Source organism: Pelmatolapia mariae, linkage group LG18, assembly GCF_036321145.2.
Source record: "Pelmatolapia mariae isolate MD_Pm_ZW linkage group LG18, Pm_UMD_F_2, whole genome shotgun sequence".
NCBI classification, from domain to species: domain Eukaryota; kingdom Metazoa; phylum Chordata; class Actinopteri; order Cichliformes; family Cichlidae; genus Pelmatolapia; species Pelmatolapia mariae.
In genome coordinates, this window is record NC_086243.1 from 24,601,192 (window position 1) to 24,625,277 (window position 24,086).

Here is a 24,086-nt window from a genome sequence, read left to right on the forward strand (position 1 = left end):
CACAATGTGTAAGTGTAGAAGAAGACCTGGTGGATTATCTGGTTCGCTTTAGGTGATGTTTGACAGCAACACTGGAAGCTTGGATTAGTGGGAGTTTAGTGGGACCTGCAGCTGAGGTCACTGTGGGGTAACCATCTGCTGAGGAACAGCCTCCAGTTCTCTGTTGGACACCTCAGCCTGCTCCTCATTTGCCTGTGGACTTGTGCCTCTCCATGACAACTCCATGAGAAGCAGCCGGGTGACTAATGGTATTATTCTGTTACGTGTACCCTCATTAGAGCTGCTCACTGGGGTCGCTAGGACATGCAACTATTGTAGTATGTGACAAGGGTAGATTCCTGAGCAATTCCGCAGCCGCTGGTCATGGCTCTTCTTTGACAGTGGTAGATTTTTGGTTGTACCCAGAGACCTTTTTCACAGGGTGTTGTCTGTGTATTGCTGTTTGAATCTTCAAATGGTAATTTGAACAAAATTTGACATTAATTCAATAAAAGAAACGAATCCAATATGCATTTTATTGAAATGGAAATTTTTGCAACCTCTGTAAATCACTGTGACCTTTTTAATGAGATTTTTTTTTTGGTCATAAACTGGCTTAAAGGTGTAAACACAGAAGTATAAAACTACTTCAGAAGTTTCCATTGGCAACCGCTCAAATGTTAGTGCAGCAACTCCTTACCTGGTTATATGATGAAGCAGTCCTGAAAATACCCGCTGTCGGAAAAAACCTGACATTTCGAGAAGCACCATTAAACAAGAAATGGCACGAGGTTTAAGTTGGATTAGGAAAATACAGATGACATAACAAAGAAAAGGTCGTCTTCAAGGTTGTCATTGAATGCTACATTTGTCTGAAAGAGAAACTTTATTTTTAATATTATTTTTTTTCCTCTCAATTCAAACATTGAAGGTTAAAGTGCTTCTTCTCCTTCCCTTCAATTTCTCATTATTTTGTTGTTTTTTTTTCTTTTGCGGGGGAGGGGAGGGGTGGACTTGTGCAATTATCTTTCCACTTAATACAACATTACACAAATATCTGATTTTACATTTTAGTTTACTTAAATAATGACAGCTACCATTACTTATAAGCTGTTTTTGTGGTGGTAATGAAATAATTCATTGTTTTAGGTTAACCTCACAGTATAACATAACAGGTGTTTATCTAAAACACCTGTACTGTAACTCTGGTTTATGTGCTTGGCTGCATTTATTCATGTTCGACCGTGGCACAGTAATAGGAAGCGACAATAGGAAACAAGTAGTTTGTAAAAATATTTTTACTTCACTCCTATAAAATGTAAGTGGTATTATTGCAAAGTGTTTAAGAACCACAACAACTCAGCCATGAAGTGTCAGACTGCATAAAGTTGCAAAACAGGGTCACATAGTGCATAAAAGTCACCAACACACTGCTGACTCAATAACTGCAGAGTTTGAGATGTTTCTCAGCAAAAATTAATTCCAGCAAAAGAAATTGTGCACCAGGATCTTAATGGTATTGGTTTATGGAAAGCAAGCAGTTTGTGCTGATGGCCCAGTGCTTCTGTCCATATAGTGTACGTGGTTATTCTGAATGAGCTAGAAATACTTGGCATTATCAATTAATGTGTTATAGTAGCTTATTATAATATGAATAGGTTACACTGTTAATACTGAGCGTGTTTGTTTTTTTTTAGGCCTAACAGTCAACTCTTTACCTTTAAATAAATAAAAATCCTACAGCAGTCTTTAATAAAACGCTCCCAGAATCGCCTACCATAGCTGTCATAACCAAAGGCTTTTCCATAGACGTCCTCTGATTGAAATCAATACATTGTTTAATGGGAGCACCATTTATCAAGGTCTGGGTAACTTTATTTACTCCTCTGTGAGGGGTTGCTGTCACTTTTAAAATGTATGTGATTACATGGCACAGTGTACTACTGATGAGAGATTCCATTCATCAAGCTGGAACTATTGATTGTTACAGGGCTCTTGTTGAGTACCTTGATTATTTGAAAACATGAAGATATTCTTCATGTGCTTCTAGAGAATTTTGATGTGGTTGATTTGGTTTAACAGAAGGTATTGATTTTGGGCCTCTTGTTCACTTGCAAGTGTTCATCTGCAGACTTTTTTTGTGCTTTTTACACAAACCAAAAGTACATAATTGCTTTTTTTTTTAATGTGAAAACTTTCCACAATTACAGTTTGATTACTTATCGTCACAAAAAACCAAAGACAAAACAACTTTTTGTTTTCCTAGAGCCCCCAGTGCCTATTGCACCACCCCAGCTGACTGCTGTTGGTGCCACCTATCTTTGGATCCAGCTCAACGCCAATTCCATCAACGGGGACGGTCCAATAATTGACAGGGAGGTGGAATACCGCACTGTGTCTGGGACCATGTATGACCTGCAGCCTGTAGACAAGACTACACACAAGATTGGCCACCTGGATCCAGACACAGAGTACGAGATCAGTGTTTTGCTGACCAGACCTCTGGAGGGAGGCACTGGAGCTCCCGGGCCCCCTCTTAGGGCCAGGACCAAATGTGCTGGTAAGGCCAAAAATTTTAATTACTTGCACAACAGCACTAGAATTTTTTTAAACTTGCATGTTGTTTTGCTGCGTCAAATGAATAGGCTCATGTCTTGAGTAATACAAATACATACAGTCAAATAAATGCTGACCACTATTGTTTGGATGCAGTTTGCCTCCGGGCGACATGTACCATTACCTTGTGATCAAAGTTGCTCGCCCAAGGTTGTTGCATGCTCAGTCTTTGCAAGGTTGCCACAACTTCTTTCAGCCAGTCACTAAATTAGTTTGACCAATTATTTTCCTAGTCAATGTCCTATTTTTCCTAATTGCCCTTCTAATTTTACTCTAGTGTTACTGAGCAAGTGAGCACTAAATTCAAAATACCCAGTCTTTTTCTTTGTGTTCATGGGGTAACTGTAAATTTGCTCCAGTATTTGGATACCAAAGACTTCTTCCTATGCATATCAGTATCTGTCTAATTGTAGTTGCATGCACTATATTTCCATTCCAGGAACTCTTGTAAATCCTTGGTCACTTTATTCATCACACTAGTGATGTACTGATTTAATAGTCAAAACATTGGTAAACTCCAATATTGTTGGAAAATAAGATAAAGCAACAAGTAAGGTCACATTTACCTGCCAATGTTTCTCTTGTTGTGTCAGTTCTCATTTACATGATATAGACTGATTTCATATGTTTTAATCTGTCATTTATATTTCAACTATTTTTGTTGCACAAAAGACGACAGAGCTAAAACAAAACAAAAACCCAAACGCAGTATGAGCACTGGCTGTTGTTCAGATTGTTAGTGTAAACACTACAATTCTGGCTCAGGAGCAATTTCTCTCATCTTAAATTGTCCCGCCCTCAACAAATGGAAGCGGTTTGAAATGTTTCAGATGATTTTCCTTCCAAGTAAATAAATTACTTTAAAAAATTACTTTGTTTTTAATTTTTTTGCCAGATGTTCAACATTTGCCTTTTTTTTTTTTTTTTCTTCATCTTGGAAAGAAGCAGCAAAGAGAACACCAGAGTCTAAATGTCAGAGGTTTAAATATAAACACCCATCTCTAGCTAGTTCTAATCACAGACTGTCACACAGATAATCATATTAAGGTGAATTTTCTTTGTGGGGACTCAACAGCCTGTTAATTTTTCAGTTTGTGAATAAGCTACAACCCTTTGCTAATAATTGTTATGGATCCAAAAATAATGGTAACATCGGTGGCAGCTCAGATTGCTGAAAACTAATGGTGGACTACCTTGTCAAATACCAATGATGATACATTTTATCCAGGATGTTGATCCGCTATACCGCTGTGCTGTTCGGCTTCTGTTTACAAAATAAGCTAGACGACCCAAGATGTATTTTGTTACGCATCTTGTTTTTCTATGCGTCTAATTGTGTATTCAGGCGGCGCCGTTATCATTTGATATCACAATCTGTTCTCTTCCTTTAAGACTGTCCATATTGTAAGATGTCAGACAACACCCACTAACAATTTGAATTTAAACTTTCACTTTCGTTGGAAGAGCATTGCAACATTCCAACCCAATGGGCTTTATCAAGTTTTTATTCTCTGTTGAATTATATGGACCAACATAGTGGAAGGTCCGTGGTAAAAGCAGATCAAGCAGTTCCTTCAGTTACTGCCTCAACTTTGTTGTGTTTGTACAGTCCTGAACGTACATTTACAAACAAACCGTTCAAAAGAGACTCCCCCCCCCCCCCCCCCCCCCCGCCCCCCTTTGTTTAACGAATCATCCCCTGCATACAACAAATAGCCATCAGGGTTCCATTGTTTGCAAAGCTGCATTGTGTTTTCTCTAAAGCCTCATTGCATTTGAAGTAAATAACTGAATCTGGTAATTGCTCGACATATATCATTGCTACTTTACTTGGTAATTATTTTTCTGTTTAGAGAAAGCCCCTGTGTGTTGTCATTGTTCCCAGCCATAGATTTTTGGAAAGATTTTTTTTCTTTTGCATTTGCACCTGGAACAATGGCACAATCTTAAGTTTTTCATGGAAAAGAAAGACTAGACGCCTGTGTCTCAGCGGAACAATAACCATGACATAAGTGATTATTTGTGGTGGCCCTCAGATATATAAAGCGGAGGACAGGCCTACCACATGATTAACTTCATAACTACTTGTTTATTCAGCTTAATTCTCATTCCAAACAGACTTAAAGCTTTTTAATTTATCACCAACACAGATTGATAATATTTGTGAAGCACAGTGGCTCCTTAAATTTGGATTATTACACCGCTGGTGTACTGTGGGAATTTAAACTCAAACATGTAGATAAACACTTTGATGTTATTGTACAAATTGCCCTTCTCACAACATTAACTAGCTAAATTCCCTCGGTGTGCTAGCATGCCAACATGAGGAACAAAACAAACCGAGCCTCAGCAGTTTCCTCGGCTAATGCCGTTTGGTGTCCGAAAAAATGCTGATGAAAATTAAATTCTTCTCCCCTTTCTGCCCAGGGTGTAACCCCCCGTCTCCCTGCTGTGAAGGTCACGAGCTTGTTCATTTTTATTCTGGTTGATAGGGATGAATGAGCCTACCTGAGTTAGGTCCAGATTCTGCAGGGGTCCTGCTCCTTTGGCCACCTGCCGTCACTGTTGCGAGATTGATGGCCGTGGCTCCTGAAGTGTGTTTGAGGAAGCAGCTCTTGATCTTGCCCAGCTCTCTGCTGGTCTTTCCCACTGACAGGCTGGGCCTCAGCAGTGCTCCTAATTGAACGGTTAAGACTCACTGGGCCTTGTGATACATCAATGTTGATACAGACTGGCCCAGAGACTCGCTCCCCATCTCCCTGTACTGCTGTCTGGGGGCGCTAATGAAAATCTGTGGCCACTTTAGAGTACTGCCACTCACATCATTATTCATAGCCATGCTTTGGTCACTTCGCAAAATGAGCAATGTTTCTGATGACAAAGGATGCTGTAATTCAATCTTCTGTAAAACGGAGAATGTATAATGCAAGGACGCCACCAATTCAATTCAGAGGCAGGAGAAAGAAAGGGGTAGCCTTGAAAGGTTTTCTTTCCCATGAAGAACCTTCATTATTTTCCTGGTGAACAACAAAAGAGCATCTCATCCAAGGCTCTGTGATTGCTTTAGGGAGGTTATTTGTTGGTTTCAAGTGTTTGCAGAGTGATTCAAACTACATTTTGCTTTTGCATATCCTCGTGTCTTTGGACTGTTGACGCTGAAATTCACAAGTTAACATTTGTCATTTGCTCCTTTTCCTTCTGGCAAACATTTCTGAGCTGAAAGTGAAAAGCATTTGGTAACCATGCTGCCCTTCCATGTGAAATTCGTGAAGTTGTTTACCACTTGAGAGTCCTCCACACTCCGTAAGTGCTACTTGAAGGAAAGCACTGTATTATCAGGTGGTGCCCTAGGATCACAGCATGTTGCCCTGCATTTTGGCAACATTATTGAGAGACCATCTCACACAGAGAGACCATTTCCAGCCCACACTAGGAAGGCAGATAAGCAAACCTTAAACAACTACTCATCTGCAGTCTGAGCGGTATTTGAGGTCTTGGTGGAAACTTATTTTCCCCATATTTGTTTGTTTTGTGTTGAGGCATTCACAGACTTGTATTGAATCAGGTAAAGTTCCAGCAACACTACACATTTGAAACTATTTCTACATGTGTTATCCTAAACTAACAAATGTACTCTACTAATCAGTTTACTTAAATTGCTGAATAAGGCTCATGCGCTTTTTGATCAGGCCGACTTCTTGGCAAATTCTTAATTGTCTATTTAAATTTCTTTTTAAATTTTTTTTGTAAATGTGTGCCTTTTTTAAAATTTTCAGATGTTTTAGTCATTTTTTAATGTATTTTTTAATGCAGAATTGTGCAAAAGTCTTATTTCTTTGTGTTTTACTAAGTGCTATGATTTACTGAAAAGGCAAATATGTCTCAAGATGACCCCACAAATAGATGCTACTATAATGTTGAGGTCTGGGTTCTGTTTAAGTATGTGCTTTTTAGGGAAACTCTCAGTGACTACATTCTGAGATGACTAATTGAGGAAAAAAAAATTGGACTAATCGACTAGTCTTAAACTAAAAACACTCAGTAAGTAAAATTTGAGAACCGTTTAATGGAAAATGTCAAAAACTAGTGACAAAAGCATTTTAAACCATTAATCACTTTCTTCATAAATGAATCATGCTGCGTAAATCAACACTGTGCATTATGAACATGTTTTATTCCAGGCAATGCAGAGGAAAAACATGAAAAACTTATCCGCAATCTCTAACTAACAGTGTTATCAAAAAGATGAGGCCTAGATGAACAGAGTTATGTTTCTCTACAACAGGCAGATGGCTGCATAATGTTCAGAACACAATAATTTACCGGTATTGGGCATCAATTAAAATGTAAAATAAATAGATTAACCATCTAGTAAGTCTTTTACTGACTAGTGAAAACAGTGACGATTAGTCTGCTAATGTACTAGTCACTCACATCCCCAGTGCTTTTCTATGCAGGTGTGCTTTTACTGCATTGGCAGTGTATTTTGATTCATTGTCATGCTGAAAATGAAGCCACTGTTAATTTAATGCTTTGTAAGTATGGTGGATCTAAATCTGATGGTACTTTTCTCCATTAGTAATCTTCCATTCATTTTAATTTCCAACATTATTGGCTGTAATGCAGTCCCCAAACCGTGCCAGAGTGTCTACCGTGTTTTACAATGTATACACTTACTGCTGTATCTCTGTCCTGAGTTTCTCCCTGAGTTTCACCATTCATGACGATTTGAACCAATATTTTTATCACGCCATAGGATCTGTAGCCACCAATTCGCAGTCAAGTCCTTATGTGATGTGGCATATCTCAGCCCTTCCTTTTCTGAAAAGGTTTTGGTGAACATCAGATTAAGCGAAAGATCCATCTTTCAGGTCCTGTGTCAGGACTTCACTGAAATGATTTCACCCCGTTTCTTTAGACACATGACTTTCTGATATTGTTCATCTACTTTAGATACTTTTGCTTTTGTCAAATTGTTTAAGGACACACTGTACATCATGCCAAGATATGCCAAACTTCAGCTAATAGTCCTTTGGGAATCACCTTGTTTGTGGCAAACTGCTATTTTATGCCTTCCAAACTCTGTTATCTTTGTCATTTTTCATAGATTCAACTAAAGAAATTATGTAAAATGATAGCTTTTGGCAGGCTGGTAGTAACAAAGTGCCAAAAGATAAATTTAAAATTGGGTTGTTGTCTGTTATGTGTAGACACAACAGCGGTTCATCCATTGAACTAGGTCTATTTTATATGCTTTAATCATTCATAGGCCAGTGTTAAGTGGCTTAACAAACAATCAGTCCTGTGCTACTGGACTGATTGTTTAAGCCACTGGACTGGACTGTGAATGAGTGGGGGAAAAAGTGTAAAGAACAATCTTTCAAGAGCACAATATACAAGAAGGTGTGGATCATTGGAAAGAAACGACAAAGAAATTGCACGTGGGTCAGGACGAGAGAGAGAGAGAGAGAGAGAGAGAGAGAGAGAGAGAGAGAGAGAGAGAGAGAGAGAGAGAGAGAGAGAGAGAGAGAGAGAGAGAGAGAGAGAGAGAGAGAGAGAGAGAGAGAGAGAGAGAGAGAGAGAGAGAGAGAGAGAGAGAGAGAGAGAGCTCTATATATCTATAGATAGATAAAAATATATATATTTTATTTGTGTGTTTTTTTTTCTTTGAAGCACTTTGCAGCTTTGTTAGAAAAGTGCTCTATAAATTAAGTTTATTAGTCAAGTTTTACAGCCACTTGAAGCTGATTGAGCCAGTGCAAGGCCTGCATGTGGCATGTTCTTTCCACTAAGTACTTATTATGCAGTGGAGATAATTTCATACTAGTTGCCATGGTAGAAAAGCAATCTGTCCTGTGTGTATCATCTCCACCCTATGCCCTCCGCTGTCCCGCTGGCTCTCAGGCGCTTTAAAAATGGCAGTACATGATGTCCATGCTGGGTCCAAACACCTGCTCAGACTCCGGCTTCTGCCAACTCCACATCTCCATCTATAAGTTGTCTCCATCTGCGCTCTGAGGCCACGTGGGAGTAGTCTCATCTGTTTGTTTTTACTTTGCCATTCTGTTGCACCGAGTGCTATTAAACACAAGGGAATCTGCGTTAATCAGGGATCATCCTTCGCTTAAACACTCATTTATAATAGTGGAGAGCAGGGAGGAGCTGCGCAATTATGTTCACCCTCGCCGAGGTTGGTTATTTGCATTTTGCCTCATGGTTAATTTGTAAAAGACCAGATCTGTTTTGACGCTAATAAGAATGATGGCAGTCTGGAAACAGTATAATCACTTTATTTTTTTCAAGTGTAGTAATTTATCTCAGTGATGTGATACTGGTACAGAAATCTATGTGGATTCAAATTATGTTCACAATTCCTTGATTAATACCATTTTTGCCATATTTATTTTAACAAAACTTTATTTTATCGGGTTGTGTGTTTTGATATAAGTATTTGTTTTTTGGAAATATAAATACAAGTAGTCAGAATATATATAGACAATAAACTATAACACCCACAATACAACATCAGTTTAATAGTGTCACACAGTGGACAAAGAGGTATTTTAAACATGAGGACAAAAAGAAGAATGGGATCGCTGTGCCAGCAAAACAGTTAAATAAATTCCAAATATTTATATATTTAAGCATCTGATGTGTAAGACATCCACCAGAGGTCTTCTAAATTTGTACATCAGTACTCAGTAAGTTTGAAGCCAACCTGCAAACATGAGCATTGGAATCTATACGAAGTATTCAAGCAATGATCTTTCAGCAATTTCTCTACATACTGCATTACGAGCTACTGAAGCTTCACCAAAACCTCTGCAAAGTCTTTGCTTACTTGCTACCTCCCATTTGATCATAACTCGTATCACGTTTTAAAACAACAACTGGCTTCTGTTTAAAAACCACAGACAGCGGCAAAGGAGGCTGTGTTCTTCATATACTGCAGCACTGCTGATTACATGCATTGACAAAGCTGGTTTAAGTCTTTATAGGGGAATCACCACAACACTTATTTAGAGCTAAAGCGTCATTGGAGGGTAAAAGAAATTTGGGACTTTTAAGTTTTTCATTTTTGTTACAAATCAGGGTCATTGAAGTTTTTGTGACGCAACCTTCGCCGGTTCTCCAACCTCATGGAGAGGGGAGGGGGGCCAGTTAGGATGTCTCACTAAATATGGTTTCTTGCCCAGTAATGGATTAACATACTTGTGGCATACTTTTGGACAAAAGATGTTAACAGAACTGTTGTGACAAAGACAATGGTACGATGGGATGCATGCAAATCCACATCAGAACAAGAGCAGGTGCTGGATTGAAAGCATGTAAATGGGAAAGAAAAAACAAAAAATCTAGTGCTTACACACTGTGGGGCTTCAGGTATAAGCTCTTGGTGTCACACAAAAGTTCATTATGGCTGAATTTGTATTCTGCTAATAAAAAGACAGTGTTAGGGCAATGTAAAGTGAACAAATTATTCCAAATAGGATGACTTAAATAATGAAAGAACTTTTTGATCCTTTTTGAAGAATACTACTGCTATATTGACCTTGAAAAGTCTGTGAATCACACAAACTCTGAAAAATAAATGAGTGTTACGCAGTTGGTTTCTGTAGGTTACGCTCACAAAAAAGTACAACTTTCCTGTCACCGTCATCCCTTTAAAACCTTACAAAGTAATGAATAATGGTATGACTGATTTAGGTTAATGTTATTCCCTTTTCTACCATTGTTCAACTGTCAAAAGAGGCTTTGAAAAGTACAATCTACACTGTATAAAACGGCCCCTTTTTTTTTTTTTTTTTTTTCCAATGTATACTTAATATGTCAAGAAACCATTTATTTTGATAGACAAGAAGATTTGATGACCTGACCTGGGGATAGTTGGGCTTAGTACCAGTTATATAAAGTAATTGCAAGCATTTACCTCTTCTTAGAAAATGTGTTGGTTTTGTAGAAATCTTTGTCTGGCTCTAAGAAATTCTGAGGTTAAAATTCAGCAGTGCTATAAAATAAGATTCACTAATATCCCAATGTGAAGCATTGGGTGGCCAAAGCTTTGGTGGTAATAAGTGGTTTACTAAATGTAGGGTTGGTAGCTCAATATCCATCCCTTCCATGTGCCAAAGGGTAGACACTGAACAAACTGAAGGCAGCGTTCATGACATTAGTCTTAGGTATGTATGTGGGTAGGTATCTGAAGGAATGTGTATGGGGAAAAAACAGTGCATTTCTCTATGGGCACATTGTAGAATTATATAAATTGTGACAATTTACTGTTGACCTTACCTTAAAGAAGTGTTACGGCCTTGGATCTTCACTAAAACTGCATATTCAAAAAAATAAAAGGATCAGAGCAGAAAGGTTTCTGAATAGCTTTTATAAAAGCTTAAGGACACACGGATTAGGTGACAAATGACTTGGTTTTGTCTCTCTGCCATGAAATTTTTTTTTCCCAATCCCTAATTTCTTCATTTTTTATGCATATTTGTCACATTTAAATATCTCAGATAATCAAACTTATTTTAAAGTTAGACACAGATAGCCCCAGTAACTATAAAATTCATTATTTTTAAAAAACAATTGCCCCCTTAACTACTCAACGCCGCCTCCTCAACCCGCCCACTGTTCAGTTAATGTTTTACAGTAACGTATTTATTTATTCAAGCTATGAAAAACTATGCACACTGGATTCAGTGCAAGCATTTTGTTCATTGTGATCTACTAACATTTTGATCCATTCATTGCCGCTGTGTAACCCAAGTGTGCATGAGCTTTAGAAAACTGCCTAAATTACTCGTTCAGGATCTTCTTGTAAGGAGTAGAATTCATGGTTCCGTAAATTAACGGCAGGTCGTCCAGGTCCTGAAGCAGCAAACCAACCCCAGACCATCACACTACCACCACCATGTTTGAGTGTTGATATGATGTTCTTTTATGAAGTGCCATGTTGGTTTCATGCCAGGTGTAATGGGATGCAAACCCTCCAAAAGTTCAGCTTGTCTCGTTAGTCTACAGAATATTTTCTCAAAAGTCTTCGTGATCATCAAGACATTTTTTGACAAATGTGGGGCGACCCTTTGTGTTCCTTCTGGTCAGCAGTGATTTCCCCCAGGACCCCTCTATTTTTGTTAAGGCTTTTTTTTTTATTGTTGAATTGTGAACACTGACCTTAACTAATACAAGTGAGGCTGGCAGTTCTTTCGATGTTTTTTGGGGTTCTTTTGTGACCTCGTGGATGGATTGTTGATTACTCTTCAAATAATTTTGGTAGGCTGGCCACTCACTGGGAAGGTTCACCACAGTTCCAAGTTTTCTTGATTTTTTTTTTTCTTCTTTTTCTTTTCCTAGATAATAGCTCTCACTGTGGTTCACTGGAGTCTCAGGGCCGTTGTAATGACTATGTAACTCTTTCCAGACTCATAGTTAATGATAGATAGTTAGTCCAGACTGATATTTATTTCTCTTCAGTTTATTTCTCTTCTGTTCTTGAGTTTCTTTAGATCGTGACATGATCTGTTGCTTTTTGAGATTTTAGTCTACTTGACTTTGTCACTCGGGTTCTATTTAAGTAATTTATTGATTCAACAGATCTGGCCATAACCAGGCCTTGGTGTGGCTAATGAAATTGAACTCAGCTTTCCAAAACTGTGATTAATCACAGTTATCTATGATTTACCATGGGGGCAATTACCTTTTCACACAGGTCCAAGACGGTTTGGAAATAAAGTAAATAAAATCATCATTGAAAAACTGCATTTTGTATTTACAAAGGTTATCTCTGAATAACATAGAATTTTGATAAATATACAGAAAACTAAGAAATCAGGAATATATTTTTTTCACAGCACCATCTATTTAAATGCCTTACCTTAAGATAACGGTTAATCTAAATTCAACTGAACTGAACAAACACTTCTCAGAAAAATGTTTGTAGTTTTCCAAAATAGAGGATGTTATTGCTGTAGAGCTAAGCATGTTGACTCCATCGTTTTTCGTCATTTGCAGTCACACTTAACTGAATCGGTATACTATATTCTGCCTCGCCAGTTCTTGTCTAACCAAACATTTTGTCAACAAAGGGAGAGTGATGATCTGTCAGATGTAACTGCTATTTTTCCCGTCAGAAGCTTTGTGCATGTCTACAGGGCAATTTTCCTCCGTGAGATCTATCCCTTCATGATGGTTGCTTTTTAGCTAAGGTTGAGATTAAGCAGATTTGTCTCTCCCGGCCCGAAAGGAAAGGAAATTGTTTGCCAGGCATGTGTCTAATTAACACTATTGTTGCCTTGAGCCATGAATAGAAAGTCACTTCACCTTACTATCTCAGATAACACTGGTCCAGTTTGTCACCCACAATAGCGGCCAGTCATGTGACCTATAGGGTTTATATATTGCCTATTGCAAGGCGAATGAAAAGCCTTAGTTTGAGGCCCATTGAATTTGTGTCCTTTTGTCAGTCAGAGAAAACAGGGTAGATTGAGTTTGTGGTGTGCAGGAAGGTTATAGGAGGACCACAATAAAAGTCTTTTTATCACAGGCAGTTGGAAGTAGAATGGTGAATTGTGCTCTATGATATTGGCGCTGCAAAAGGTAAATTGTGTTCCTCTCAAGGACACTTCTTCAAACAACTGCTGTGGGAAAGGAACGAGTGTGCGAAATATTTGCATTTATAGCCAGTTCATTATTATTATTATTATTATTATTATTATTATTACCATTTCCCTCACCTTCATCACTCCATCCATCTATTCTCGACAGGGAAGAATTGAAAGTCCTGAAAACAGATGTGTACAAATGATACTCTGGTGATATCCACATAAACTCAGTCTCTTTTTAGTCCAGAGCTGCTTCTTCAGCTCCTCGTAAACAATTATCTTTGAGGTTGTTAGTAACCTCTACTCTTGAGCCTCAGGAGGATGATAAATAGCGGTAGTTTAGTCAGGCTCTGCAGGAAGATTTTAAGGTTTTTTTTCTCTGCTGTTTTTAAATTTGAACTGAAATGCTTCTCAAGGTCTTTAAATGTTTCTATTCTCCCTGATTAATTATTCATGATCTATCTGCTGTAATTTTTGTCACAGATTTTCTCCATCCTTTTGCTGAATTATAGATGTCCCATTCCCCTTCCTAGGCATCCAACAAGCACTCACTCAGTCTGGTTGTATAACTCTAACTCAAGAACATTTCTGCGTCTACTCCTCAACTAAAGGACATGAATGTCAGAAGGGTTGCGATTTATTCCCTCTATTCCCCCACCTAGATAGCTAGATCTTGGATCTCATATCTCCTAAGTGGGTGGCTCAGAAAACACAGCAACCATTTCACAAAGTCAAGCGCTTCACTTTGATTTACACTGTGGGTAACACCCTGAGTTGAATACGACACATGTGGGTTTTTAGCGACAAATGACAGTGGCACAAGGGCCATCTGGGTAGTGCTGAAGTTGAAGAATCACCTTGGTAACCTCCCACTGCTCCTGTAGAGATTGCGTCCCCATTGGTAAATGAGGGCTTGTGTTCTTCCCATTTGTAAGCCCTATTCGCAGCCATTTTCCGAGGAACCTGAACACAAAAGACAAAGTCTGCTCTGACAGGAGAGATGGGTGTGTGGGCATGTATGTGTTAAGACGGATGAGGGAAGAGGGGGTCATTCTGCCTGTCACCCTGACCCCAATCACTGCACAGCATATTGGTGGAAACAAAATGAAAGATTGATTTAACCAGTTCCTCCTCAGCTGCCTCTGCTCGTTCCATCAACTGGCTGCCCATTTGTTTTCATCCGGTTTGTAGACTCGCACTTTATTTCACCTCATGACGCACACTTGCCAGGTTTGTTCTTTTAATTTACAGTCAATGTATAATAACTGCAGGCTTCATTTTAGCTTTTTGGGGTTTTTTAAACTACTGCACTGACCAAATGTTACAACACATGATGGTAGTAAATAGCCTGTATTGATTCCATGCAAATACACTTTTTTTTTCTTCCATGCATAACATTTCTCTCATGTCTGTTGGTTTGTGTATATAAAAATTGGCCTTTTTTGTTGTTATCATTGTTTGATAGTTATTATATAAAAGCATTTTCACAGACATAGTCGTTGACTGCTTATTGGCTAAAGCTTGCAAGTATGGTATACTTATGTTTTAAACATAATTCTATAGTGTGAACTGGTATTATATTAAAATAGTGTTTATGAATTAAACTACATTAACATGGTTGCATTGGCTTTTAATGTACTATGTTGTTTTTTTCCCCCGATATAAACCAGAACTGAGACTCGTATATCAATGCATAAACCTAAATGTGGCTTCAGAGGATTTTTATATCTCGAACAATTAAATGATATTCATCCCCACCCTCTGGCTTCCAGTCAGGTCGTGTAGAATATTGTATCTATTAAGTGTAGTAATAAACAGCTTTCCATTGTGTCAGACGACATGTCTTCAGCATGTCAGCGTAATCCAAAAACTGAATATTTAGTTTGACATTTCCACACAAAATCAGTATTTCTTAGTTCTCTATTTTCAAGCCGTTGAGCTTATTGGCATTTTTAGGCCAGCATACAGTAGCGTGGTTGTTTACAAAAACAGGAAAGGACTAGATATGCCTTGACAGTCATGAATCTTGTCATACATCATCTGTGTTGGTAGAGAATGTCTTACTTTCACCGTCCCCTTCTCTTTAGTTCTGTGAAAAGGAAAGCATTCGCCCATTCATCTCCACCCCTACAGCTTCAGGGGGTTCATCAGACAAGGTGGCAGCCTGGCCTGGTCCGGCGCCCGGGCTCATTCGGTGGTTTCAATTTGATCCAGAGCACTGTAGGCCCCTCCGCCCCTCACACTCGCCCATCATGGCAGTCTCATTTATCACGGGGCCTATAAAGAAGGACTTGATAGAGTGAGGAGCGACCACCACCATTCAATAAATCCTTGTGATTATCCACGCCTCCAAGGTGTCTGAGCAAAGTGTCCGTGTGTGTGTATGTGTGTGTGTGTCCTGATCATGTAAGCATTTGTCTCTGACTAATGCTTGTATTGGATCACAAGATGTCCATGTACAGTGCCTTTTAAAGTGCCATCAGTTATAATATGTGTACACACGTCAGCTCTGAGGCCTAATTTTACTTGTTGCATTTGATGGCAACAAAAACCTTGACATTTCCACCCCTTCTCTGTCTTAGCTTTCTTTCTCCAGTCCCCTCACCCACCTATCTACCCACACACCGACTCCCTCCATCTCTTCCCACATGCATGCACATACACACACAGAGTCAAACAGTCTTTCTGTTCCTCCAGAGGATTGCATAGAGAAGCACTCTAGGAGGGTGATGGAGCTTTGATTGTCGGTTATCAAAAGCTATCATTACTGCTTGCTTCTGTCGGATATGAAAATGATTTCCTAAGTGTAAAACCCATGTCATTACCTCAATGGTCATAGTGCTATCAGTGAGATGTAATAGAAAGAGGCAAACAAATGTGCTTGTTTCCCAGCCCACCCAGCTCAAACACAACAGAAAGAATAACAAATCAAAATGGAGAGAGATAAGTGATGGCAATACCAGGCCTGACTGCCTAGAACAGAACACTTTACATGAAAACACCCTTCCAGCCAGGTTTTAATCTTACCGTCATCAAGTTGTTTGGTACCGTCTCCAACAGCTGTACTGTCTTGTGACAAGCTCCGGTTGACATGCTCTGCAAAGGAATCAGACCATCTACGGGCCATCCTGTGAAAGTCAAAGCACTCCCCCCTTTTCTGAAAACAAGCACTCCCCTCCTCTTCCTCAGCCTGATGAGACGGTGAACAGGCAAGGGAGCCACATTGACTTGCTGGGGGTTTCTAATCACTGGGGAAACAGGCTCCCCCCCCCCCTTTCTGGGTCTGTGTGCTGAGCAGGTAGATGGAAGTCTAAGCCAGCATCAGGCTTTTCTTCTCTTAATCGATGTGGATCTGATAAAGATCCCGGCTTTCCGAATGGCTCCTTTGCTGCGAAGCCTGAGGAAAATCTGATAAGTAAATCGCTCTTCTGTACATATAGCCAGAAAGATGCTGAGAAACCAGACGTGTGCTGCTGTGCACGCATATGGAAACTCTTTTACACTCATAAGATGGTAAACACACAAGAGTACACACATGGTCCCCTTTATGCAGCCACACACGCCCGCACACACACATTCATCTAGTAGTAAAGTGGCTGTGCTCCAGACATGCCCAATTTGTTTCCTTTCATCCAGGACTAATGTCTTGCTCTTCCCAGGGGCTAAGTGCACCATTTGAAGCCCCCTCTAGGACAGGCAGTTGCAACATGCGGTTATTTGTTGTTGTTTTTATAATTTTTTTTATTTAATGTTTGGCAAAATCATGTTATCGCATGAGCTGCAGTAGCATGTACGCAGGGCCCAATCAAATTAGCAAGACGCAATAATGTGCTGATAATTTCTAAAAACATTATTTAAATGTCAGACTGTAATGACAAAAAATCACTAATAGTTCTATGTAAATGTCAAGTTCAAATTATTCAATTACATCGGTGAGTGTGGGGCAGGTGATAATTTGTCCACCGCTTGGAATACCAATCTGGCTCTCACTGGAGCTCATTCTGAGTGCCCTGGCATAAGATAGACCTCAGTAATTTCCTGCTCCAAGGGATGCTTTCATAGCCATTATTATAACTCTATTCCACTAGAAATATCTGCCATACTGGAGAGATATTGGAGTCATATTTTTAGTACTTTCACCCCAATGTCGCCCTGAGACTGTGATAGCTTGAGAGCATTGTGGGGAGGAAAAAAATGGTATGGATTTTCAGAGCTTGCCCTATTATTCCTTGTTGTTATTTCTGTTTGTGCTCTTGATACTGAGCCTCTTACTGTTCAGTCAATAAAACTAAACTTGCAGCCACAGTAAACTGGGGTAATAGGCTCATCTCATCAGTTGTCATTCACGGGCCTGTGGGCCCATTTGAGAATGGCTGCATGGTCTTCATCTATTCATGAAGGGACTTATAAAGGATATCAGCCATTCAGCCTGACCTGTTCATTTCAGATTAAGTGAGGGAGGAGGATGCACGGTGTTTTTTCCTTTTCCTCTTTCTTCAAAGTCATCCATGACCGGGCTCTAAAACGGATAAGGCACCTTGTTGTTCATGCAAGCAATGAAGTCATTCTGAATCATGGGTTACAAGTTCTGCCACAGATCCTCTCGTTTTACTGCCTCCCTCAGACAGCTGGCATTTGCACTACAGGGAGCCAGTGGGGCAACAAACAATTAGCCTTTTCTCTACAAAACTCCAGGCAGAGGCTATAGAATAATTATAAAAGCTGCTTCCAAACGGCCGATGTTCCTTTGTGTATCTTTCCTTCGACTTGTACACCCAAAAATAAAAAGAATATGTCTAATAATCCTACTGCCAGTAAAACAAATAGACACAAATAAATTAATGTCCCTTCTTCGTGGGGCTATGGCTGTTTCTCAGCACAGTTATATTTTCCACAAGTGCTTCCCATCCTGGCAGCTCTCCATTGGCCCGAATTAGGGTGCAGTGGACATTATCTATGATGTTCCACAAAGATGGGAGTGTGACATTCTCCTTGAACGCTCCAGAAATGAGACTAACTCTCAGTCGCTTGTGCACGTCTGTTTGAGATTCACACTTTGGTGCATTTGTAACTCTGAGAGCATCTGGTTTAATTTGATTTCTGTGCCTGGCCACCCTGCAATTCTCTGTGCTTTTAGTGTAACCGTTGCCTACAGAGTGCGGCCAACAGATAGTTCCGCAAATAAAGGGGTTTAAACTTCTATTTTCTGGATGGCTCTCCCGACACTGCAATCGAGTGAAGAAGCCTGTTTCTCATTGCCAGTTGCTCCCAGTTTTTCCTTAGAATCTTTGTTTTTTGTTTGTTTGTTTGTTTTTGGAGGGTGTGATTACATTTTCTTAAATATCACACCACTTTTTACATTATTACTGCATTTTAGTGGCAGAGTAAGACATTCGCTGCAGAGTAAAATTCAGGCTAAGAAATGATAAAACACAAGTAAACCAACAACAGATAGCTCTATATTCTCTCAACTGCTTGTTAAGTCACGATTAAAGCTGATGGATACGCGTGCTGAATGAGGAATTTTAGTGGAATGTTTACTTTTATTTGAACTATAGTAGCAAATCCGTCTTGAATATATCATAGATGCCATTTTTTTTTCCCTTTTGGAAAGAGATTATGCCTTTTGTGAGGCATCACATTTGTAGCCTTTTGTGTTTCATGTACTATATACTGCACATTGACATCCTTTTTCCAATCTGCCTTCAACAGCTCTTCCTCTGTCTCCTTCAGGCTCTTCTAATGCTATTTCATCTTGTCTGTAAAAGTGCAGGAGAAATCACACCCGTTGTTTCTCCTCGTGAAATCGGCAAGCGTTCGATCTTTCATTCATCGAGGAGCCCTTTTCCACTTGTACCGGCCCGAGTTTTCACATGCCATGACCTAATTTTTTTTGAAACCGTTCATTTCCACCTTGTAGATTTTCTATAGCGCTACTCAAACTCCTGCAAGATCATTTGAAAGGATTCTCGATAAACCTTGAACATTTTATCGCAGTAGTAATACGCTGGATAGCGGAAGATAACAAAAAGAAACGTCTAATGTGATCATAATGCCAACAGTGTTTGTTGGTTTCTTGCTTGTTTGTTCTGTCTTTTATACAATTTGTAAAAATGAACACCGTGCTCTAGCCTGAGTCCAGTCTCCCTTCACACATCTCTAGAATGTTAAACATGGCTGCCGTGGCCGCCTCTGAATTGCTGGACTGTGTCTCCTGGGGAACGGGGAAATTGAGCTCTGGCTCTTCCTAATAGGTGGTAAAGTGTTAAGTTCCAGAGAAATGGACTGCGAATTTAACCTGGAATGGAAATTGATCCCATTACCTTGTGCTTGGGCTGCTTTCCTCCCGTAGGAAAGGAGGGAGAGAGGGAGCGCAAGAGGGGAAAATAGGTGGGGAAAGGAGAAAGAGAGAGCGCGGGAAATAGAAAAGGGGGAGTCATGGAAAAAGAGATGGCAGGAGAAGAGAGAGAAGGAAGGAGAGAGAAAATGGATAAAGTGGAAGAGAAAAGGCAAGGAGACACAGTGTATGTGATTAGAGGTGATAGGATAGCGGTGGGGGTTGTGTCCTGCCTGGATTGACAGGTTGGCTGACTCTGTATCAGTGTGGTGCTAATAGCTGACCGCCACTGGGCGAGATGGAAAATAGAGTAGAAAAGGCGGAGGACAAGGCAGAAGAAGCAGAGGAATGGCACGCTCTGAAGGGATGATACACCACCTGCTGAGGGTTTCCAGCGACAGACCTGTGGTGTCTTGGTGCCTTTAGTTGCTGTGAGCCCAAGTTAGCAACGGTAATGGGATTTGGCAATGCTCAGTATCAGTCTGTGCCTTTGAAATTTTAAAATATTTTCTGGAAATATGGACTATAAACAGAAAAAAGTGGTATTTTAATATGAATGAAAGTATTGACTGGGTCTGAAGTGTTATGAAAAATCTACTACTGGATTTTTTTGGCCCAAAGGAAAAGGCGCTTTCTCTAGCCCACGTAAACCTCAGTAATTTTGATTTTATTGCATCTGGCCTGAAACACCTGGCATTTAATATGACCTAATTGATTATCTTGATGTAAGTTCACACTTCCTTCTCTTTCGATTTCGCCAGAGCCTATGCACGGCCCACGGAGGCTGGAAGTGGTGGACATCCAGTCCAAACAGGTTACAGTGCGCTGGGAACCTCTGGGCTATAACGTGACCCGCTGCCACAGCTACAACCTTACCGTCCAGTACCGGTACAGAGTAGCTGGCAAGGAGGAGACGCGTGAGGAAGTGTGTTATGACACTCAGAGTCGTGATCCTCAGCACACTATCCACAATCTCTCTCCATTCACCAACCTCAGCGTCAAGCTGGTGCTGCGAAACCCGGAGGGTGTCAAGGAGAGCACAGAGCTGGAGGTGCAGACCGATGAGGATGGTAAGTAACATCAATAGTCCATTTTACTAGTCCCTAAGAACCCAAAGCGCTTTACACATCCAGTCATCCACCCATTGACACACACATTCACACACTGGTGATGGCAAGCTACATTGTAGCCACAGCCACCCTGGGGGGCACTGACAGAGGCGAGGCTGCCGGACACTGGCGCCACCGGGCCCTCTGGCCACCACCAGTAGGCAACGGGTGAAGTGTCTTGCCCAAGGACACAACGACCGAGACTGTCAGAGCCGGGGCTGGAACCAGCAACCTTCCGATTAAAAGGCAAACTCCCAACTCTTGAGCCGCTATCGCCATAGATAGAGAGAGAGAGAGAGATCCCGACATTTATATTTGCAATGTTGTCCTTAAACAAACAATATTGCTTATTACTATAGCATCAAGCATGGATTCTCACTGATTATATTAATTGTTGACTAATACATAACCTGTGATCTAAAATTCCAGCTTGTGGAAGTATGCATTAATAATTATCTGCTTGGAATAATGTAGCCTTGCTAATTCCATGCTATCAAAATTAAATGGCACACTAACACACTTTCTCTTAAAACTTAATAAAAGAAAATGTGTCTCCAACAGCTGAACAACTTGCTTTTGTTTTTACAGTTTTAATGTTTCGATCTTTGGGATGTGTAGGTTCTCATCCGATTCACAGCCACAAACAAAGTCTGGGATATTCCAAATATTTTTCAGGAGAGCACAGAAGTCAGACAGTAAGCCTCTGTGTCGGATAGTTGTTTCACCTCCTTCAAAGATGAAAGATCTTCTGTGTTGCCTCAGCAGACACAGGAAATGAACTCTACAGAAGTCTCAAGGAACCCCGGCCGCCAGATAACAGGCTCAGCTGACGAAAAGAGTCATGTCTGGCTCAGATATCTCTGGTTGGAAACTTGAAAGTGGCAACTGTTTCTCAGTATCTGACTGCTATGTGTTTCTGTATGTGTATCTGTGTGCTGAGAGTCCCATGGGAGAAAGTGTACAGGCAGGGTGTAGCTTTAGTTGTGTTCTTCAAGATAAATCTTTAAACCAAAAAAAAAAAAAAAAAGTACATCTCCACATCAGTCTCTTTCGCTTAAAGAATGAAAGCAATTCACATGAGGGGTTAAAGGACTAGATCTCTTTGGCAGTATCTCAATACAAGTAAACATTGCAGAAAGATTAAGATTCCTGCTGTTCCCCTGGGTTTACAACTTCATCTTTTCTATCCATTTTTATCTGTATGAAAAGTGTTCAGGTTTGCTGTAAAATATGTATAACAGTGTCTTGAGTAACACTGACTTCAAATAATCTTGCAAATTCCAATTTAAAAAAATTGCATTTGATGTTGGCTTTCTCACATTTTTAGTGTGCATCCTTGAAAAGCCTTTTTTTGGTATGCACATTAGTTTAAGGTGCTTTGCTTAGTAAATCGTAGTGGAAAGGGCTACAGCTGCTTCCATCAACTTTTATTGGCAATAATTTAACTTAAGAAAGGTGAAAAGTGTCAAATATGTGGCAAGAAAATCCTTCTGAGAAAACTTTTTAGAAACTTGTTTCAGTCCTTGAAGATTTCAACTCAGCTACAGTTTTTGGAAAGCAGTCAATCAATTTCAGTATTTTAAAAAAAGAAATTAAAAAACAGGTCAGTTAAAAGCTAATCCATAGAATGAGGTAAAAAACAAAGAATAATTGAAACACTGAAACTAAAGTAAACTACTGCTTCATTCAGTAGTTATAAACACATGTACGCATTTCCCACAGTGCCTGGGGCGGTTCCTCTGGAGTCCATTCAGGGCAGTGCCTATGAGGAGAAGATCATCCTGAAGTGGAGAGAACCGGCGCAGACTTACGGGATCATCACTCAGTATGAGGTACTAACACAGTCGCTAGCAACGTGCTTAAGAAACTATCCACGCTTTCGAACAGTAAACAGACTAACTCCTTCGATTTAGCTCATGGTTTTTTGCCTTTTGCCTTGAACACATTTAATTATTATTATCATTATTATTATCATTATTATTAGACCACACCTAATGTAAGGTTTATGCCAAGGATGCCTTAAATGAACAATATTGCTATTTACCTAAATTGTTTTTGAAACTGATTTAGGCAAATTATTTAATGTAAATGTATTTTTAATGCCAAAAACTTAACTGTTCTCCATGAATTTTCAAATTTACTGTTTCACACAAAAGTGGAAAAAACACTAAAGCACATTATTAATTTTTGATTAAGATGCCAAATTACAGTTATTTACTTGCTTACCTGAACAGACAATTTTGTTTCAGTGGTGGAACATTACGCTCGATTAATTTCTGAAGTCCAGTGTGCTGCCTCAAACATGGCTGTAAAAACACGGAGTCAGTTAGTAATGGTGTAATTTTTAGTTTTAGAATTCATAATATTTATTCTCTTGTTTTTATGACAGGTGGTCTAATAAATTTGTTAAGCACTGTACAGTTTAATGTTTTCAAATCATGCGAATTAACTCCAGCAGTACTGATAAAATGAGGAAGAAAATAATGTATTCATTGGATTAACATAATTATAAAGTGAGCAAACTAGGCTGACAGCGAAATTCAGCAGGTTGGTTATTGGTTTAGTTATAATATTAGTGTTCACTATGTTCTCTTTGTTAAGCTTTCGCCCCGAGGATGGATTTTTATAACTTTGATTATCCCTTGTCCTTTGCCTGAGCAAAAGACATTAGTTAAAAATTTTTGTTGTCCAATTGGCTGCCTAGTTTTACGAATTAGCGCTAATGATGATTCGTGGCAGCCTCGAGTATAGAGTGCTTTGTGTTTTGCACCAGTCGGGTACTGGTAAATGTCAAATATCAGTAAGTCAGCTTTGTTATTGTGAGCATCTTAGTCTGATGATGTTAGCACTGATGTGCTTTGATTCAGCCTCACAAAGCTGCTATTTATGCATTAAACTATTAGTCTTTTTATGCTCTTAATTAATACAGAATATTTGTGCCATAATCATCACAATTGGCTCTTTCAGTACCTACTTAATGTGAACTTATGCCTCGGTAATCTACTTGATGTTTCAGGTCTGTGTTTTGAAGTCATTAAAGTGCAATCATCTTGACTATGCACTGCAGTAAAACAGGTTATAATTAGATCAACCACATTAGCTCTTAGTTATAGCCTACTTGTGGAGCAGGTTAAACCCAAAGCACTATGGAAGATTTACTTTGTTCAGAGTTTTCATAATAATCTTGCTTTAAACAGGCTTTTTTAAATGTAGCACAGTCCAAATGTGGTCAACTGTACATCTAAACTGCAAGCTGCTATCATCTTCTGTTCTTTAACACATGAATGACCTCTAAAGAATTTTAGATTCATGAACAACCCACACGCATCACAAATCAGCTCTGAGTTGTTGTTGACATTAGACTCCACCGAGCTCCTGTATGCGGTGTCCAGGAGCTGCATAGTCTTGAATAATACAGTCTCCAGACACACTCACACTATATGT

General features: G+C 39.5%; 1 protein-coding gene across 4 annotated transcripts in view; it reads left to right on the forward strand.

Moving 5' to 3' along the window:
* Positions 1-24,086, forward strand: part of LOC134616257 (receptor-type tyrosine-protein phosphatase mu-like) — a 156,409-nt gene that overhangs the window by 58,857 nt on the left and 73,466 nt on the right. For all 4 annotated transcript variants that reach the window (XM_063460984.1, XM_063460986.1, XM_063460985.1 and 1 more), the window contains exons 7-9: positions 2,246-2,539; positions 20,295-20,603; positions 22,365-22,474. In XM_063460984.1, the coding sequence (XP_063317054.1) occupies positions 2,246-2,539; positions 20,295-20,603; positions 22,365-22,474 (713 nt within the window). The remainder of the gene's footprint in view (positions 1-2,245; positions 2,540-20,294; positions 20,604-22,364; positions 22,475-24,086) is intronic.